At 44.6% G+C, this 18,938-nt stretch overlaps 1 protein-coding gene and 1 long non-coding RNA gene across 5 annotated transcripts; one reads left to right on the plus strand and one right to left on the minus strand.

Moving 5' to 3' along the window:
- Positions 1-119: 119 nt before the first annotated feature.
- TRIM52 (tripartite motif containing 52) lies at positions 120-17,556 on the minus strand. Of its 4 annotated transcripts, XR_002742261.2 has the most exons (3): positions 13,886-17,549; positions 8,551-8,737; positions 2,643-2,716 (listed from the first exon to the last, which is right to left on the minus strand). XR_002742261.2 is itself a non-coding variant. In XM_006927492.5 (2 exons), exons 1-2 carry the CDS (start codon positions 14,702-14,704, stop codon positions 2,247-2,249), a joined length of 861 nt encoding a protein of 286 aa, XP_006927554.2. In that variant the 5' UTR covers positions 14,705-17,554; the 3' UTR covers positions 120-2,246. The 4 variants fall into 4 exon arrangements, 3 of the variants coding, with proteins under 3 accessions (XP_006927554.2, XP_006927552.2, XP_019686023.2); XM_006927492.5 differs by lacking the exons at positions 2,643-2,716; positions 8,551-8,737 and adding an exon at positions 120-2,288 and having other exon boundaries at positions 13,886-17,554; XM_006927490.5 differs by lacking the exons at positions 2,643-2,716; positions 8,551-8,737 and adding an exon at positions 9,163-10,542 and having other exon boundaries at positions 13,886-17,556.
- Positions 2,711-11,812, plus strand: LOC123385269. Its single transcript, XR_006597474.1, has 2 exons — positions 2,711-3,424; positions 10,724-11,812. It is a non-coding gene; the product is annotated as an uncharacterized LOC123385269 (long non-coding RNA).
- Positions 17,557-18,938: the final 1,382 nt, after the last annotated feature.

The raw sequence follows: 18,938 nt of genomic DNA on the forward strand, positions 1-18,938 counted from the left end.
CCAACAAAATGGCGGCCCCCATGATTCATTTCTGCTTAAGATGGCGGCGCCAGGTGGGGCATAGGGACAGGTGAAATGATAAAACTTCATGGTCCCCTTCCGCCACGCATTATAATTTCGCAGTGCCATACAAAAACATTCTGAAACCAACTCGGTCAAGTGTTTTAAAGAACCCATCAAACGTTCACTGGGGCGTGATGTCTAAGAAGCGGAAGAGGGGAAGTGCACGGCACATTCCCGTCAGGATCGCCCAGCACCTTTGGTATTCCCACGTGGCACAGCCCGAGCCCCGCCCTTTCCGCAGGGTGGCTCGGAGGGCAACGCTGAGGGAGCTTAATTTCTGGGTGAGAACTGCAAGTAATGGTAAGCGATATGAAAAATATGGTATTAAATTTTTTTAAATACACTGTGCTCAGGTGAATTATTAAGCCCTAACAGACTTCTGTCTCAGAGGGCAGCTCTTTCATCAAGAGGTTTTTGCTCTGAGGGAATTGGCTGAGGCACTCCCTGTTCGGAAGGGCTTAGTCCAGGCAGGAGTTAAGACGAAAATGGGTTACGGTGCGGAAAAGCGGGGAGGAACGAAAAATCGGTCCGTGGGCCGCTTATCGGTCACCGAGCTCTCGTCTAGGCAGGAGTGCAGAGAGCCGTCATAGAAACTGAACGGCCGCGAGAGGAAAGGCCTCCGGGTTCTGAATTCTGGGGACTCGGGTCCAAAGCCGCTCTGGGCCTAAACACCTCACAGAAAGGCCGGCTGGGGGGTCCAGGCGTGCCCCCAAGGAGGTGTCCTCAGACTGGGAAGCAGTGGAACATGGTTGCCTGGCTGGCTACCGCCCTCCCATTTAACCTCATGGTATGTGAGTATGTAGTGCCTCCCGCTACGGCACATTCTTGAAATTAAGATATGATGCTGGCTGGCAGCGCCTCTCTCAAGTATTTTTAATTTTATTTTTTTAAAGTTTATTTATTTTAAGAGAGAGAGGGAGGTGCACATGAACGGGGGTGGGGGCAGAGAGAGAAGGAGAGAGAATATTCAGGCAGGCTCCATGCTCTCGGCAGAACGCTGGACACTGGGATCGAACTCACTAATCCTGAGATCATGACCTGAATCAAAATTCAGATTCAGATGCTTAACTGACTGAGCCACCCAGGTGCCCCTCAAATGTTTTTTAAATGGGGGGGGTTTGCACAGACCAGGATGATAGCAGTGACTATCATTTATGCAAAATAAGGGGGATTATACATAATTATTTTGTTTGTAATGTGTATTATTTTTAGTTTCACATCTGTAAAATGAGGTTGGAAACAATAGTATCAACCTAAAACGATGTTGAGGAGAGTAAGTGAGTTAGGTAAAGCACCCAGGGACGCCTTGGTGGCTCAGTCAGTTAATCGACCGATTCTGGATTTTGGCCCAGGTCATGATCTCACAGTTAGTGAGTTCGAACCCCGTGTCCAGCTTTGCGCAGAGAGCACGGAGCCAGCTTGGGATTCTGCCCTCTGCCTCTCCCCTGCTTGTGCTCTATCTCTATCAATCAATCAATCAATCAATCAGTCAATAAATGTAAAGCCGCCCAGAATGGTGCCTGGCAGAGTAAATGCAGGCAAACTTAGCATTTCTTTGGTACCAGTTCCTGTTTTAGGTGTTGGGGGGAATACACCTGTGAGCCAAGATGGTGGGGACCTGTTTTTTGTTTTGTTTGGTTTGGTTTAGTTTGGTTTGGTTTACATTTGATGGGGTGAGTGGAACGGAGATTGAGAGAGAGATTGGAGCAAAGAGAGGAAGAAGTAGGATACAGCCCTGTGGCTATATGGAAAGTTAATGTTCCAATAAGGGAAAGTATGTGGGAGGAGATGTAGTTGGAGAGACAGTCAGTGCAAAAGTCTTGAACTGGATTGTTGCAGGTGCTGAAACTCAAACCGTGAGATGGAGGTAAGGGGCAATTGACAAGAGGGCCAGCAGGCTTGGGGAAGAATCATGGCTCTTCAGGACGCTGTCCTGACTGTGCTTCAAGGTTCCCAGTCACGTATGTCACCCGCCACCATAGCACCCCCAATTAGCTGTCTTCTTGCTTTTCCAACACTATAGTCCAACTCGACTTCGACCCATGTATTTTGTTTCTCCTCTGGTCGTGGGAGACTCTTACCTTCACCCACACCAATATCCAGCTTGCTGTTCGTAACTGGGGTCATGCCAAGTGCCCTGGGCACTTGGCACAAATGGAGAGGTGAGAGATTCCACACATCATCTAGTAGAGATGCTCAGCGCAAGCACTCCCCTGGCTGTTGACCTGTATACGCAGAGGATTTCCTCTCAGTTCAAGAACACGAGTTCTTCGTCTCCTATCTCCACTCCCTAAAGAGATCATTGCTCAGTCACTTTATGTTTACCCGCCTGGAGAAATATCATTTGGCTCTCAGTTTTCTTGAATTTTGCCAGGGAGCTGCTGTGGAATCAGCATCCCTGAGGCAAGGCCAAGGGTGCAGGTTTAAAACGAGCCTCCCAGGTCTTACACATGCTCAAGGACGACGCTTCTAGGCATCTCTCAGTTCCTTTCCAGAAGAGGGCGGTTCCCAGGCTAGCCCCGCCCTCCCCCAGTCCCATCTTTGGCTGGCCCCTTCACGGAGTCCTCCCTGCCACCTACCGAGCTCGAAATTTCCGGAAGTGCCCTTGACCTCCCCTAATTCCGTGGGCCTCTTGGTACGCCAGCTCCTTGCTCTGTAAGAGGATTGTGTTAGCGCCCCATCCTATGCGGCCAAGGGAGGGTAATTCGCGTTTTCTCCTGGAGCCTGTTAGTACCGGTCTGGCAATGCCAGAGGAGAAGGAGAAATGGAATGTAGTGGACTTCCCCGGACGACCAGATTACAGGTTTTGGGCTTTCCACCTCCAGACTGGAGTTTTCCTCCAGTTACTGCCTGGCCTCCCGGCAAGCCACAAAGTCATTGAAGAGCATTCCTGAACCGAGGGAGGCATGGCCCCGACTCTGGGTGTAGCGAGGGGCAGGAAGGAGGGTGCAGCGGCAGCCTTTCCTTCTCAGCCCCAGCTGGAGTTGAGCCCCATACACACCTGCTTCCCTTTGGGTCCCCATGGTTCCCTGTTAGGCATATGGGCTCACCTGGACTCCTCACACCTCAAGCCCTGCCCCTTCCAGTGGGATGACTCCCCTTGCCTACAGGATGCACAGTTCCCACAACGGGTCTATTGTGGCCGGCCTTTTCTTTCCAGATGTCTTTGATCTGGCCTCTAGGAGGTGGAAGTCTGCTGGAGGGCCCCACCTGGCCTTTGGGAGAATTTCTCTGCAGAGCCTTCTTTCTGCTCCTCAGGCTGCCCCTCCTGGAGGGTTCCCCACCCACTTCTAGTCCCAGTCCCTGGGCTGCTCCCTTGTCTCCCACATCCTCACTGGCACCACTTCCATTCCCACACAAGGTAAGCATCCTAAGGGAGAAATTGGAGATGCTCTTTTAAGGAAGTCTGTCTTTTCTGCTGGGCATTCCTAAGACTCATACAGCTGGGAGAAGCCCCTCTGGTTTCCCTGCTAGAGGTCCACAGCCTCTCTTTTAGGAACAGACCTCTATTCCCTCCTGTCAGCAGTCAGGAGGTGAGACAGGTCTTCCCTTGAATGTGGTGGTGATGACTATTGTGGGTGATAGGTGAAGGGCTGAGGGAAAAGGATGTGGCCAAGGCCAGAGGGCCCACTGCCAGCTAAAGCGGGTGACTTCCCTTCATTCTACTGTTTCTTGGCAGTTTCAGTGTGGTTGGCTCTGGCCCATACTTACTTTTTTTTTTTTTTTTTTTTTTTAATTTTTAATGTTTATTTATTTTTGGGAGACAGAGAGATAAGAGTGCGGGAAGGGCAGAGAGAGAGGGAGACACAGAATCCAAAGCAGGCTCCAGGCCCCAAGCTGTCAGCACAGAGCCTGATGCGGGGCTTGAACCCACAAACCGTGGGATCATGACCTGGGCTGAAGTCGGACACTCAATTGACTAAGCCACCCAGGTACCCCTGGCCCATACTCCTTTTGTGGGTACATTGTCTCTCCCCTGCTCCTCCCAACTATCAGTTCTCTCCTACACAGAACACACACCTTGTTCTGCCGGGAAGGCCCACCATATTCCATCTCCACTGTTCTTTTCTTTCTTTTTTTAATGTTTATTCATTTTTGAGGGAGAGAGAGACAAACTGTGGGCAGGGGAGGGGCAGAGAGAAAGAGAAACACAGAATCTGGAGCAGGCTCCAGGCTCCAAGCTGTCAGCACAGAGCCCAACAGGGGGCTCGAACTCACCAACCACAAATCATGAACTGAGTTGAAGTTGGATGCTTAACCGACGGAGCCACCCAGGCACCCCTCACCCCCACTTTTCTTAATCTAAGCTTCCTTCAGGTCTCAACTCAGGTTGCCACCCCAGAGAAACCCTCTGTGACCCTCAAGTCTAAGTTAGGCTTCTGGTTTCATACCCTCATAGTGATGGTGTGCTGGGCCTTCATAGCCCTTAGCTCAGTTTCCCCTTATTTGAATCCCTCAGGGATTTTCTCAGTGCCTTGAGGTCAGGGACTGGTCTGTTTGGGCTCATATGCTGCATTTGCTGGTAGAGGGTTTGGTTGTAGAAGATTCCAATCTTGGTAACTAGCCTCACAGGCTAAGTAGTTAAGGGCAAGTAGTTAAAGGGTGTTCCAGGCAGAGGGATCACCATGGGGAGGGGTTAGAGTGGTTTGCATGCAGAAGTTTTGGAGGGATGGTTTCAAATGGGAAGGTAGGAGAGAGTGAAACCCAAGGTGGCCAGAGAGCCTCTATCAGGAAGGAGTTGACTACTAAGGAATCTGGATTTGTCTTGAGGCCTAGGTCTTTCTCTTTAGGATTATCTCATCCCTCTCCTGCCTAGACTTGATTTTGTTGTAAAGTGTTTGGTCTCAGAATGGAGGGTAGGTTGAAGGTTGAAGGAAGACTAGAAACGACAAGAGTTCAGAAGTCACACAAGGGGGTTTGTAGGAGGGTCATGAGAGTCCTATGAAAGGAGAGACTGAGGACTTACCAATGGCCTTATGATGAGGGATTCAACATGTCTAATCCATCTGTCTCCTCCCTACCCCACCTTCTTCACTCCAGTATCTAGAATTGGGCTCTGATTATAGAAACTAATTCATGATTGAGGCCTAAAGAATTAAGCTGAAAAAGATTAGAAAGAAACATGGGAAGTTCTGTTCTTATTGTAGGTTCTATTGCTTTCTTCCTGGTGAGAGGCAGGGATATGTTATTAAGTCAAAGCCAGGAAGAGATCTTGCAAAAAATCACGTATCATTTCCTTATGTCTCTGGATAAATATTCATTGCCCATCTTAGGCAGAAATCTGAAGTCTAATAGTGAAAGCTGCTAAGGCATTCTGTTGGGTTTTCCCTGGGAGAGGGACTGTGGGTTCTCCAGGCCCTAGGTACTTCAGCAGATGTACAGCGAGAGGCTGTGGAAGTGGGTGTGGTCCAGGCAGGTGACTATAGGCCAGGTAGAATTATAAGACATGCTAGGAGAAGGCAAACCTCTGGCTTGTTAAAGGATTTAAAACAACATTAGGTGGTAGGAAGAAACAAAAGATGACCCAAGGTGCCTTTTTTCAGCTTTCTCCTGGAAGACAATTTCATATGAACTAGGGTTGGGAAGGTATGTTAAAATGGAACCTTAAGACTGGCTAGCACACTGTAAGAGGGCTGAAGAGAAAACAGTTCTTTCTACTCACACTTGGATTAAATAGTCAGAGCTTGCTGAGAAATTCCATCCTTTGCTGGAGAGGGTAGACAGAGGATTCTATCTGATTAGGAAATGGCAGACAAAAAAGGGCAGGACCCCTAGGGGTCTTCTTCCAGGTGACCTGGGTCCTTCATCTTTGTGGGGCCCTGCTTCATACCAGGTGGAATAGTCAATGAGAAGTCTCTGACCAACTCTGCTGAGTCCTTTAGGATGGGGTAAAAGACTGGGAAGGCCTAAGCATGATCCTCAGTAGCTATGGAAGAATAAGCCTCAGTAGCTATGGAAGAATAAGACCTATTCTTTAAGGCTATTTCTAGCTCAAATCTCTGAGGTATCCATTTTCCTGCTTCTTTGGAAGGGATAGAAGTGGGGAGAAGAGTAGTAACTTAGCAGCCCATTTCCTTCCTTCTTTGCTGGTCTCCTGTCACAGCTCCTACACTTCTCACATTGTAAGATGAGCTATTTCCCTATGCCTGGGGTTCTCATACTATACCTCTGAGGACTCTGGTTTGTGGGCAAAGACTATATAATTAAAAGTTAAATTTGTCACCGCTTTTAGCTCTCCTCCTTTTCAGCCCTGTTATTCCTAAAACCTCTCACTTCCTCTTTTCTTATTTAGCACTGCCAGCACAAACTGCTTTCCCTTCTAGGACTCCATGATGTCCTTACCACTCTCTGTCAGGATTTAGGTGTGAGAGGAAAAAGGGAAGAACCCACTTACCTACTTTAATGCTAGGTTTTGCCCCACATCCCATTTTCAAAAAGTCAGGCACCAAATAAAACCTTATTTATACTTCTTTCCCCTCCTATTTTGAGGCCCCAGCTTTGGCTTTTTTGGGGAAGAGGGTAATGCAGTTTCTTTTTTAGCTGCCTTCCCATTAGAGTTCCTTATCACATTTCTCACATGTGATCCACATGAATCACAAGTGGAACTGTTCAAGGTTGTTTTAGTCAGATTTTTAAAAAAAAATGTAAGAAGGCCTTTATTTATTTTAATGTTATTTATTTTTGAGAGAGAAAGACAAAGCGTGAGCAGGGGAGGGGTAGAGAGAGAGAGGGAGACACAGAATCTGAAGCAGGCTTCAGGCTCTGAGCTGTCGGCACAGAGCCTGATGTGGGGCTCGTACTCACAAACTGAAAGATCATGACCAGAGCCAAAGTCGGATGCTCAACTGACTGAGCCACTTTCTTTTATGTATTTGCTTCTGTGCCAAAAAATATCACCTTTGAGCCTGCCTCTTCTGATGGGGAAAAGAAAGTTGCCTCATTTCTTTTTCATCTTTCCTTTGGACTTGCCTCTATTCCTGAGTCCTAGGAAGGACCAGAATTCAACGTGCCTTCTTTCTATGGAACTATACAATTCAATATAACTTGATAGCCACTAGTGGCTATTTCAAATTAATTAAAATTAAATACAATTAAAAATTCAGTTCCTGAGTTGCACTAGACACATTTCAAGAGCTTAAGTCATATGTAGCTACTATATCAAATAGCATAGATTTAGAATACTTCCATTGTTGCAGAGTCCTTTCAGACCTGGTATAACAGCCTAATGTCTTGTGTCCCCCTTTTTGTAATCTTTTATCAGTCAATAAATATTTGTAATAACTTTCAGTGTTCCAGGATTAACTTTCAGAGGGGGTCAGGAGTTGGGGGTGGGACATAGCATAGAATCTGTAGGTCCTATAAAGATTTCTGGAGGCATGGCATAGGGGCCAGAGGTTGGTGGCTAGTAGAGGAGACTCAGGTTTTAAGGAAGTGCTTTAGGGGTTGACGTTATACTTATTAAAGCAGGGCCACCCCACTCCACCAGGAGCAGGCAGGCTCTGGTTTTGTAAATTCTGCATAATACTTAAAAATCAAAACAAAAAATGACTGCCCTGTAGCCCTGCTGAAACTGATATTTGCTGAAGTGATTGTCTTTTATTACTCATCATTTCTAGATCTTGATTTCATACACTGCTTTATCTGTCATAGGCCTTGTTCTCCCAAATGGCAGTGACATATGCAGCTCTGGCTTAAAAAAAAAAAGTTTGCTGGGGTGCCTGAGTGGCTTAGTCGGTTGAGCGTCCGACTTTGTCTCAGGTCATGATGATCTTGCACTCCGTGAGTTCGGCCCCTGTGTTAGGCTCTGTGCTGACAGCTCAGAGCCTGGAGCCTGCTTCGAATTCTGGGTCTCCCTCTCTCTCTGCCTCTCCCCCACTCATGCTCTGTCTCTTTCTCTCTCTCTGTCAAAAATAAACACACATTAAAAAAAAATTTTTTTTTTAAAGTTTGCTGACTTTGCCACCTGCCTGCCAAGAGCTGGGAGAAGTAGGGGTCATATCAATTAATACACTGATGCTAAGACCGTTTAATAAGGTTCTAGGTAGGTGGGGCTATTTTTCCATTGAACACTTTTTTTAAAAAGATAATATTAATTTAAATTTAATTTTACAGAGCACAAGCAAGCAGGGGAAGGGCATAGAAAGCAGGGGACAGAGGATCCAAAACGGGCTCTGTGCTGACAGCAGACAGCCTGATATGGGGCTTAAACTCACAAACCATGAGATCATGACCTGAGCCAATGTCAGATGCTGACTGAGTCATCCTGGTGCCCCATTGAACACTTTTAAACACCTATGTCAATCACTGGCTATAGGGCATAAGTAAAGCTGGTAATGGCACATCTGTGGATTTGACCACTTTCCCTGAGTCTAGACCAATGATTCTTAACCATGGATGATTTTGCTCCTGTCACCCCTCTCCACAAGACATTTGGAAATGTTGGGAGACATTTGTGGTTGCCACAGCTGATGGAGGGGTGCTACTTACATCTGGTGGGTAGAGTCCAGGGAATGCTCCCTAGGCATCCTATAATGCACAGGACAGCCCCAACCTGCAAAGAATTCTCTTATTCAAAATGTCATTAGTGCTGAGGTTGAGAAACGCTGGTCTAGACTACAGTGTGGATCCGTTCTTCATGCCAAGACTAATCATGAGGTCCAGGCTCAGCAAGAATCTATTAAATTGGGAAAGAAAAAAATTAGGAGTCAGTGAACTGTGGCCTCCACAAAACTGAAGAGCAGGTATAACTAGAGTGTGTTTAACTGCATTAGGAGGCAAAGAGCTAAGGTCATAGTGCAGTTTAAAGTGAGGGTTTCAGATATGTAGCAAGTCTGTAAAGATGAGGTCCCAGGTACAACCATAGGAGTAGTGAGGACCAAGTTTAAACAGTCTGACTTGTGATACAACAGTCAATAGCTGAACCTAGTAGGGAAAACATTCAATAAATAGATGAATATCTGGTGAATATGGATATACCAGTTTTTCCTCAATGTTTTTGGAACTCATAGCTCTACTTTTCATATACGTAAAAATTTCACATTTTCCCTCCAGTGTTATTTAAAATTTCACAAGTATCATGACTAAAAATCAAAACAAGGGTAATTTTGGAAGGCAAAAATTTATTCAGATGATGTGATAACTATGTCACTGTTAAAAGCCTTATCTTTCTTGGGCGGTGTAGAAGATGTAACAAAACACAAGCTGCTTTAACAATACTCTTGTACTGTTTTCTCCCCACAGCTAGATATACTCCCCCCCCCCACCCAAAAAAAAGCTTTTAAGATGTAAAGAGAAAATGGAATAACAAATGGAACAAAGTCTTCACATATGCTTAGACATTTTATATCCCAATTTCTCTAGAGTATTTATCTGGAAGTTTCTAATCAAAACAAACAGACTTAAAGTTCCACATACTCCTCTTAAAGGAATTGAACGAACCGACAGTTGAAAACATTCTTTATAAAAGCGACCCCAGGTAGGTTTTAAGAACAAGGTCAAGAACAATCACCCAAAATAGTTATGGATATTTCATATTTTTGTCTTGAAATAACATTCAGAAATCTAGTCCTTGAAAGATTGGCCAAGCAAGTTAGACATTTTTAGCATGAGTTTGCTATGTGTAGCTGGATTTTTGGCAAGTTTTGCTTAAAGTATTTCATAATGAGAGTGATGTTGGTGTTTACCTTTTGACATTTCAGGGTCAATGTATTTTAAGCTTCAATGCATTACATTCTGTCAAAAGTTTTAATTTTTGAAATTTTAAAGAACAAATTCTCTTTAGATGGTGTTCCAAAATCAGAGGGTTATTTTGTCATTGGTGTTTCAAAATTAGTTCTGTCCATAAATTCAGCTGAGTACAGTTCTTTGACAACCAAGGAACCTTAGTACGTAAGAGAAAACACTCTCAATGGCATTCTGAACAGATCTTCAAAAATCAAGGCAAACTGGGATCAAATCTACTGTTTTTCACAAGGGTTATGCTGACAGCAAGGTGAAGATTTCCAGTAGATTATGGGCCAATCAATGGAAGTGGATGCTTGGTGGGGATTGCTACAGTACATCTTACACACAGTTTTCTTCAGTTCTTGCCAAAAACCCAGATTTAGAACATTCCATTGCTGTAGCACCACCAAGTATACTCGTATACTTTTCTTCCAACTCAGTTCATTTGATACAGCTTCAAAAATACTGTTTTTAGTGGTCAAGTATTACATTTATGAAACCACCACATCCACAGTTTTTAAAGCTTTATTTTTAAACATAAGCAAAGCACACTTTTTTTTTTTTCAGTAGATTCATCTCAACAGCAAAGAAAGATGAGCTGAAGTTTTTAAAACCTGAAGTTTGATATGTTCAGTCATCATTTCAGAGTTAAGACTGTAGAAGTAGATGAAGAAAGTCTGGAATTCCTCAATTTCCTCTCAAAGTTGTGGCAGCACTTGGAATGCAAGGCTGCACAAATTTCTTCATTTTTTTCTCCTTTGCAATTAAAAGGGCTATTTAATATTATGCTTTCATAGCTTTTGGAAGATTGCTGTTAATATTCCAATACTGTCCAATCTTAAAGCTTCAGAGAACTGTGCTTTGCAGAATACTCCACTGTTTTTAATGGCATAAATTTAACAGTGTTTGGCATTGTGTCACTGCCCAACATTTTCAGGTAACTGGTAACTCAACTGAAGAAGATGACCCTATCTTCTGCATCATAATGTGAATATATACTTGATAAAAGCCTCAAATAACTTTTTGGCTGCCATCTTTAGCTACCTCAAAGGAGAAAACAGAAAAAGGAGTACTGATGATGGAAGCATCTGGTCCCTCTTGCAGAACGATGAATGATTTTATTGGCGGCAGCTGGGTGGCAGGGCAATACAGGCATCCAGTTGTGCCTGAACCCCAACAAGTGAAATCTTTGTTCATTTCCTTTTTATACACCCATCTGCCACCTAAAACCTGACACCATTTAATGGTGCCCTTGGTCAAATCTAAATGCTTTTACTTTCATAATCCTCTGATTCTATCTTGAAGAGTCAAGATGAACTCTAACTCATGGGATGGACAAAATGGAAGATGTAAATAAGTAAGCTTTTCAGAGCTAAAAAGCCTCTTTTTATACAAAATTAAACTTTAAAAGTACATTGACCTCGAAACAATATAATTGTCTTGGATATGCAAGAAAAATAGCAGTATAAATATTTAGCATCATACCCACAATGAACATCTGTGGCTACCCAACCTGTTCATATGCCTCATTAATTATAGGCCTTACTCTGAATGTTTCTTGTTCTATCTTTGTATTCCCACCAGCCAAGGAGTTATTTTATAAATTATAACATTCCCCATATGTGCAATGCTAATATAACTTGTGGAGGGAGAGAGAAAGCCTTTCTCTCCTATTCCTGAAAAATCACTGACCTATTCCTTGAGTCTATGAGTAATAACTCCCTACTCAGTCCCTAAAACTAAAAAGTTTGATCACCTTCAAAGTAGATTAAAAAAATGTGTTCAAGTGGTAGCTGACAAGAATTCACTGTAACCAGAACTGTATGATGGATAATGCATAATATGAAATAAACCTTTATACAAAAATAGTTCCTTATAATGTTACTTATCATGAGAGTTTTCAGTAAAATTGTAAATTATGCTGCTGGTATATGTTGACCAATGAAAGACCAATGTAGTAACAAAACTACATTACCAATTACTAAAAGTTTATACATACATAAAATAAAAGTTTTTAACATCTTCATTGTAATTCCTATGTTTGGCAATACCATCTACTTAAATTCTGGTATGTGTTTGAAAATAAAAGTTTTATTTTCTTTTAAATATTCTATATTTTGAAAGGAATTATCCCCAATTTGTTTAACTTGGTTTTGCTGTTTATGTTTACTGGTATGTTTTATAAATAATTCAAGTTTCAAGTGAGTGTTATCTGGCTTCCCTAGTTGAAAAGACCATCTCTTTTAACTTTCAGTGAAAATTGTGGTTTCAAAATCCTTACAGAAAATTCTAGCAGAGGAATGAAAGGTTACCTTCTTTCCTCAGGTTCACTGTACTAAAAACCAGAAGTATAGGACAGAGTTTCTTCTGGAGGCAAACTTTATTACCCTGGGGGAAAGCATGGTGCTAGGGTTGTCCTTAAAGTCAGGTTTGTATGATGAAATTAGCAGTGATTTGTAGTTAAGATTGTAGTGTCTCACTGTGCACTTACCAGTAACCAGACTGAAGGGTGATGATAATAGCTAATGTATGATGCCTTAGGACAACGTTTGTGTTTTGACTGCAACCCAGAGTAAGCAATACGTTTTACTGTGAGACCAGGTATACACAGGTGTACATATAATTTAAAGCTTTCATAAGACAATGTTTACCTTACTATATTCCATGAACCCTGATATTTTCTGTTTAATTTGAAAATAATGCTGGGCATGACACATTTATTTTAAGACCCACTAATTGGTCAAAATCCACAACTGGAAAACCACTGCTGTAGGAGAACATGAGGAAATAGATTTTATAAACTGTAAAGCACACTGAGATGTGAGCAGCTGCTAATGAATATCCAAGATAAGACTTTTGGGGCCTGAGATATCTATCCTCTCCTTTCTTGGGTACTGCTAGAAGTCACATTCACCTAGGCTTTTGGTAAGGAAGACATTATTTATGTGGTCATTGAGATAACTCTCTACTACTCAGGTCAGGAAAGCAATGTATTAACTAAATCAGAACCCAAAGCAAAGACAAATTACAGGAAAATCAAATAAAAGCAAACATCTGTTTAGTGCTTCATGGTTTATAAAAAACTTTCACATATGTGGTCTCTTTTAATTTTAACAAGCCTAGGGGAAAAGTAAAGGTAAGAGGTGGAGACCTGCCCAAGTTTAGACAGTAAGTGGCAGAGCCAGGTCATCTCATCCTAAATCCCTCACTCCTTTCATGATAAAATACCAGGAAAGGAGAGTGATTAAGGACATGAGACTTCTTTTGATCCATCATAAAGATGTTTATGTCCTCTGCCTCTCTCTACAGGGAAAACAGACCCCACTGAAGGTGAGGAAGCAACCTCAGATTTTGGGAAGGGGGTATGGCCTGTTGCACTTAGTCTATGACTCCTACCTGGCATTTCAGCCTACCAAAACCAGCAATGTTTGTGTGTGTGTGTTTCCCCAGTCATCATTTTGACACTGCTTGTGCTCTGAGGTTTCTCTTTTTTTTTTTTAATTTTTTTTTTTAACGTTTATTTATTTTTGGGACAGAGAGAGACAGAGCATGAACGGGGGAGGGGCAGAGAGAGAGGGAGACACAGAATCGGAAACAGGCTCCAGGCTCTGAGCCATCAGCCCAGAGCCTGACGCGGGGCTCGAACTCACGGACCGCGAGATCGTGACCTGGCTGAAGTCGGACGCTAAACCGACTGCGCCACCCAGGCGCCCCTGCTCTGAGGTTTCAAATGTCTATTATGGTTCAAGTACTTAATGGCTTTCCATTCCTATGTGTTAAGGGTCTTGGAGTCTTGGTCAGGTACACCCTCAGTACTCAACAGAGTGAAATTTGGTACTAGGGACATGCCACTGATACTCAGATTGAAAGGGAATAACAACAGTGGTCAGCTTTGGTGCCTCTGCTCAGCTTCCTTTGGGGAAGCCAATCAGCCTCAGCCATTGTGTCTCTTGTCCACATATGCCCATCTCTCTCCACTACTGTGCCCTTATCTCTCACAAAAAAGATTCAACTAGCAAGTATCTGCCTCCCAGCTGCCCTTGTTTTTCTCTCCGCTCCCCTCACCCCCCCATTTTCCTTCCCCCCTTGTGCCTCTCACCTTGTACTCCTGCACCACCTCCTCCATTGGCACCACGCTGTGTTGTTTGTGGGTCCTGGATTCTCGGCACACCACACAGATAGCCTCTTTGTCCACTTCACAAAAAAGTTTCAGGGCTTCCTGGTGTTTGGAGCAGATGCCCTGATCATTCCCCCGACTTCCTCGATAAGGAGTGGGGCTCATCTGGCGAATTATCTGGACCATGTTGGCTAGCTGCAAGTTGGGACGAAAGCTGCGACGCTTAAAGCTCTTTCGGCACTGGGGACAGATGAACTGACGTGGAGGGGGCGGAGGAGGGGGTGGAGGTGGAGGAGGAGGAGGTAAGTGGGTGTCAGGATACAGCTCTTCCTCGTCCTCGTATTCTTCCGATATCTCCTCTTCTGGGTAGACGTCAATTCTCAGGTCATGTCTCAAGCTTCCCAGGTAATAGTCCTGATCTTCCTCCTCTTCTTCCTCCTGGTCCCACACATAGTCCATGTTGTCCCAATTTCTGATGCCACCGTCACCAACCCAGAGTTCATCTTCTTGGTCCTGGAACACCTCGTCAGCACTGCCCTGGTACAAAACCTCTCGAATAGAGTTGTCCCATCCACCGGTGGCCCCCTCCACATCGTCGTCCTCGTCTTCTTCCCATCCATCTTCTTCCCCGTCCCTGTCTTCCTCATCTTCCTTGCCCCACAGTTGGGTCACACATCCTCGGCAGAAGTTGTGCCCACAGCCTATGGAAACGGGATCCTTGAAGTAATCCAGGCAGATGGCACACACCGCTTCCTCCTGAAGGGTCTGCATGGGGTTAGGAGTAGTGGCACAGCCAGCCATTTTAATGCGCAGCCTGGAGGTGTGGATGCGTCAACTCCGAGCTGAGGAGCGGGGAACGTGTCTGCAGGCTACGTGTCCAAGCTACGCTTTTGACCCAAGGTTTTTCTCTACACTGCTCTTCCTCCTCAGGCCGGCAAAGGAGCCTTACTCCCCTCCCTCAGGCTCTTCCCAGCTCAAGGCACGAAAGCCCTCTAGCGCTGACTCAGCCGCCCTCCAAGAGGAGCGGGAGCGGAACCAGGCTGCAGCTTCCACTTTCCTTCCAGCCTCAGCCTGCAAATCCGGGTCCCGACACGTTTCCTGCCTCCCTCCAGGTTTGCCCGACCCAGCGGCGTCCTCCTCTGGTGGCGGCACTCCCCACCCAGCCCGAGGCGACCGAAAATGACGTAGGCACTTTAACCCACACTCGGAAAGGGTAGACTGAGCCAATGGAGGACTACGTTCTCTATGATGCCCCAGGGGACGCGACAGTTGGGAGCCCTGACGGCCATCCAGCCGGTCCTGATAGGAAAGACGTGAGAATGGGCAGAGGTGGAAAGAGAATCAACAGACCATTACACCGCTCCACACCAGCCAGAGTGTCCAGCAGTCCCTCAGCCGAGGCAGTTCCCCGGACACGGACCCAAAAGGGTGGGGAGAGCGGCGTCCAAGTGCTCTCGTGCACTTTCGGCCCTTCTAGCCTGAAGCCTTTGTGGTAGTGAGAACGCCCTCTCCACGGAGGCCACGCTCGAGGGTGTGGCCTGCAAGAACGCAGTGGGGTGGTGCTTGCGGTAGCGTGGAGTGGCTGTGAAATCAAAGGATCTCGCGTGGGGACTCGTATACCTCCAACTTTTCTCCTCAAACCAATTAATCCCTTACTACCTGCAGAGCCTCGGCTTTCTAGCCCTCATCTCTCCCGTTACGACTTCTATGTCCATCTCCACTGTCCTGCAATTTCTCAGATAACCTCAGACTCAGCATGCCCTACGCTGACTTATTCTATAGATCTTTTTGTCTTCATCAATAATGCTTCCATTCACCATCCCCTCACTTATCCATGCATGCATGAATACATCCACCCATCCACCTGCCCATTCATTTAATTAATGTCCATCATTAATTCATTTAATTCATCCATCTATCACATACATGCATAACCCATCCATTTATCCATCCACTTTATTATAGGAACAAAAACATGAGTAAGGCATGATCAGTCCCTTCAAGATGTTCAGAGTTACAGGCGTGTGGTTATCCTTAACCCAAGGTTTTTACAAGGTTTGTTTTTCTTTCTTTCCTTGGCCCTCATTAAGAAGTGCATTGCATATGTTAATCTAATACAGACTTGCACATATGTAACAGAAATAAGATTTCTGAAAATTGTTCTTTCCCTTATGGCAGTCAAGGCACCCTGATATGTTCTATTCTATTTTGCTTCGGTAAAATGCTGTTCAAGATCCACTGGTATGATTGCACCCTTCACTAATTGGTCACTGTTTGGTTTGAGGAACACCACCTGCCCTAATGGAATCTTCAAGGCACCCTGGAACCCCTGCTGTCCCTCTCTGAGCCCAAACTTGAACTGTAAATTCTACAGAGCAGGGATGGTAAATATGCTGTTAACATTGTACATGCAGCTCATCTATCATAATGCTGAACATACAGCCTATCTGCTGAATAAATAGTAAACAAACACAACAAAATGCAACCATCAAGTCCTGCTGATTTTTATCTCCCCAAACCTAGGCCGATTTCTCTATCTCTTCCTGTCATCCTAGATCTGACCCTATCAGCTTCCAACTGGATACATTTCCCAAAGGGTCATTTGCCCTCATTTCAGTCCATCCTGAAGCCACCAGAACCATCCACCTGAAATGGAAGTCTGACACACTCATGCTAGGCTGTTGGCTTCTATGTCTTTGGGCATGTTCTTCCACCTGGAAGGCTTTTGTTTCACTGGTTCACCCAGATATAGCTCCTTAATTATCCTTCAGGTCTCTGCCTAGGCATAACCTCTTGAAGGAGATGCTTCCCTGAGGCTCGTCCCAGACTGTGTTAGCACTCCAACTCTGTCACTTAACTCTGTGTGTGACTTTGGACTAGTTTCTTAACAACTGTGCTGCTATATCCCCATCTGCAAAATAAAGATGACAGTAGCACACATATATTAGAGTTGTTGTGAAGTTGGAATAATTGACATCTGTAAAGTAATTGGAACAGTGCCTACTGGGGCTATCTTTGTATCCCCATCACCTACTATTATATGCCCTTCCTGTAGTAGATGAGCCATAGAAGAAAGTCCTCCTCTTTGAAGGGTCAGGAGATTGGGACCCTGTGGTGAAAAATATCCTACTGCCTGTCGTTTAGTGGTTTGGAAAACCTTATGTTTGGAGAGGGAGGGAGTTGAAACCCAGGCCTGGCCTGCCTACAGTGGGGCATCTATTGGTAGTGTTTATTTGTTAGGAAACTAACAAGTAAATTCCCAGTATACAATCTGGGAGCCTTCCTAGAGGTCATGACTGAGCTGAGGAGCCATGAGGGGAAATCTGAACAAGAAGAACTGAAACTGCATTTCAGGGCTGAAATACTTACCCATCTCTGAATGCGGGTTGTACCCTACACATGGAATGGTAGGGGAACCAGCTGGGGAGTAGAACAAAAGAAGAGGGGGCTGCTCAGAGTTGCATGCTCTTTGGACCCAACCAGCCATGTGCCCCTAGCAGAATTTTTAGGTTGGAGAAGCCCACACAAGAGTTCAACTGCAGATAATTAAATTCCAGTTCATGGTGACAAGGCAAGCCCTTGTCACAGACACTGGGGACCATTTGCCAGAGGTACTAGAGAGGCAGTCTAGCATTGGTTACGTTGCCCAGGGGTTGACAAATCTGGCCCTCAGTTTCTTTTTGTAAACCCCAAGAAGTAAGAATGGTTTTTAAATTTTATTTTTTTTTAATTTAATTTTTTTAAATTTAAATTTAAAAAAATTTTTTAAATTTATTTATTTTGAGAGAAAGAGTGCAAGCATGCATGCATGAGTTGGTGGGGGTGGGGCACAGCAGAGAGAGAGGGAGAGAGAGAATCCCAAGCAGGCTCCACACTGTCAGCACAGAGCCCAAAGTGGGACTCAATCCCACGAACTGTGAGATCATGACCTGAGCTAAAATCCAGTGTCAGGGGCTCAACTGACTGAGCCACCCAGGGCACCTCAAGAATGGTTTTTAAATTTTAAAGGAGTTCAATAAAGATGAATATGTGGATGGAGACTATATGTGGCCAGAGAAATCTAAAATATTTACTCTCTGATACTTTACAGAAAATGTTTGCTGACACCTGGGCTAGGAGGCATGGAATAGAGGATCTCTAGAGTGTCTTTTGATGTGATTCTGGCTTGTTTCTCCCCTCTGGGTTCAAGAGCCAGACTCTTTCCCTAGCACTCCCTTCTTGAGTCAGATTACAGAGGACCTAGCTAGACAGGTGAGTGTGACCAGTAGGTCTGCCTTGAGTCTGGTTGTGGGTTTGTGGGTGGTGTCACTGTTATAAGACTCCAGAAATACTGGTAGTTCTTTCACTCCCCTCCACTTGAAATGTGACATCCATACAGAAATGCACAAATCATAAATTTATAGCTCCAAAAAAATTTCAAAGTTATACATTGAGAACAAGAAATGGGCATCCCCAGAAATCCCATGTCCACTTCCACTCATTCCCCATAGCACGCAAGCACTATCCTGACTTCTGTAGCCATGGATTAGTTTTGTCTTTTTGTGAACTTCACCAAAATGGAACATACAATGTGTGCTTTTATGCTTGGCTTCTTTCATTTTACTTAATGTCCAGGGGATTCATCCATGCTGTTGTATGTAGTAGTAAATTCTTCATTCCAATTTGGTATAACTGCTCCATTGTGTAAGTAGAGCAAATTTGTTTACCTGTTCTTCTGTTGAGAGGCATTTGGGTTGTTTCCAGTCTGGGGCTATTATGAACAGTGCTTTGAACACTTGAATCTGTCATTTAGTGAACATATGTATGGATTTTCTTCTTCTGGATGTAAGATTTAGGAGTCAAGTTACTAGGTCAGAGGGATACATAGGTTTAGTTTTGAGTACATCCTACTTAACTGTTATTATTTAAACCTTGGAATTAAGAGCCCCCTGCACTTTGGTTATTTCACTGGGATGGGTGGGGCTGGACCAGAGTGGGACACTGAGGCTGAGTGAGAGGTAGTAACTAGGCCTCTGGAGTGCTACCCCAGGCCTCT

Source organism: Felis catus, chromosome A1 (genome assembly GCF_018350175.1).
Source record: "Felis catus isolate Fca126 chromosome A1, F.catus_Fca126_mat1.0, whole genome shotgun sequence".
NCBI classification, from domain to species: domain Eukaryota; kingdom Metazoa; phylum Chordata; class Mammalia; order Carnivora; family Felidae; genus Felis; species Felis catus.